General features: G+C 50.5%; 1 protein-coding gene across 1 annotated transcript in view; it reads left to right on the forward strand.

Moving 5' to 3' along the window:
- The first annotated feature begins 213 nt into the window (after positions 1-213).
- The window catches only part of LOC116359657 (tumor necrosis factor alpha-induced protein 8-like protein 3), a 59,919-nt gene continuing 59,272 nt past the window's right edge, over positions 214-860 (forward strand). The window contains exon 1 of the mRNA XM_031812838.1: positions 214-767. Coding sequence (XP_031668698.1) covers positions 722-767 — 46 coding nt within the window. The 5' untranslated portion in view covers positions 214-721. The remainder of the gene's footprint in view (positions 768-860) is intronic.

Raw genomic sequence — 860 nt, forward strand, 5'->3', positions numbered from 1 at the left:
AGAGAGAGAGACCGCATGTAGAGAGAGGGGGTTAGCGCTTGCAGAGAGGGAGTGAGCACAGGAGGAGAGAAAGGGAGTGTGACAGAAAATAAAGACAGATATTGAGAGCGCTGAGGAAGAGTGACAGAGAGTGACAACCCAGAGAGAAAGAGAGGGAGGGAAGGAAAGAGAGGGAGAGAAAGAGAGGGAGAGATAGGGAAGGAGGGACTGAGCAGAGAGAAAGAGAGGGAGAGATAGGGAGGGAGGGACTGACCAGAGTGACGGAGGGAGGAGGGACAGGAGGAGGAAAGTAGAGGAGAGGAAGAGAGATATTGAAAGAGTCAGCACAGTTAGCGAGTGAGGGAGAGAGCCAGTGAGAAGAGAGAAAGAAAGAGGGAGAAAGAGGGAGTAAAAAAATAAAGAGCAAAAGAGGTACAGCTCAGCAAATCAGGGCTTTCAGCCAGCATAGCTATTCCCTACTCAGCTGTTGTGTTCCAGCCAGAGAGGAGAGTTTCACTGCCTCTGAAAAGCGAGATAGAGCAACAAAAAAACGAGAGAAAGGGAGAGGAAGAAGCTAACTCGCTGTGGAAGAGGGGGAGAGAGAGAGAGAGAGGGGGGGAGAGAGAGAGAGCAAGGGAGACATAGAGAAAGAGAGAGAGAGGGGGAGAGAGAGAGAGCAAGGGAGACAGAGAGAGAGAGAGAGAGAATAAGAGGTTCTCTGTTCAGAGTTTAGGAGGAGAAAATGGATTCCGACTCGGGGGAGCAGAGTGAGGGGGATCTCTCTCCAGGTAAGATTGCTTGCTAATGTATGTGTGTGTGCGTGTGTGTGTGTGTGTGTGTGTGTGTGCGTGTGTGTGTGTGTGTGTGTGTGTATGTGTGTT

This window comes from Oncorhynchus kisutch, unplaced genomic scaffold (assembly GCF_002021735.2).
Source record: "Oncorhynchus kisutch isolate 150728-3 unplaced genomic scaffold, Okis_V2 Okis03b-Okis08b_hom, whole genome shotgun sequence".
Lineage (NCBI taxonomy): Eukaryota > Metazoa > Chordata > Actinopteri > Salmoniformes > Salmonidae > Oncorhynchus > Oncorhynchus kisutch.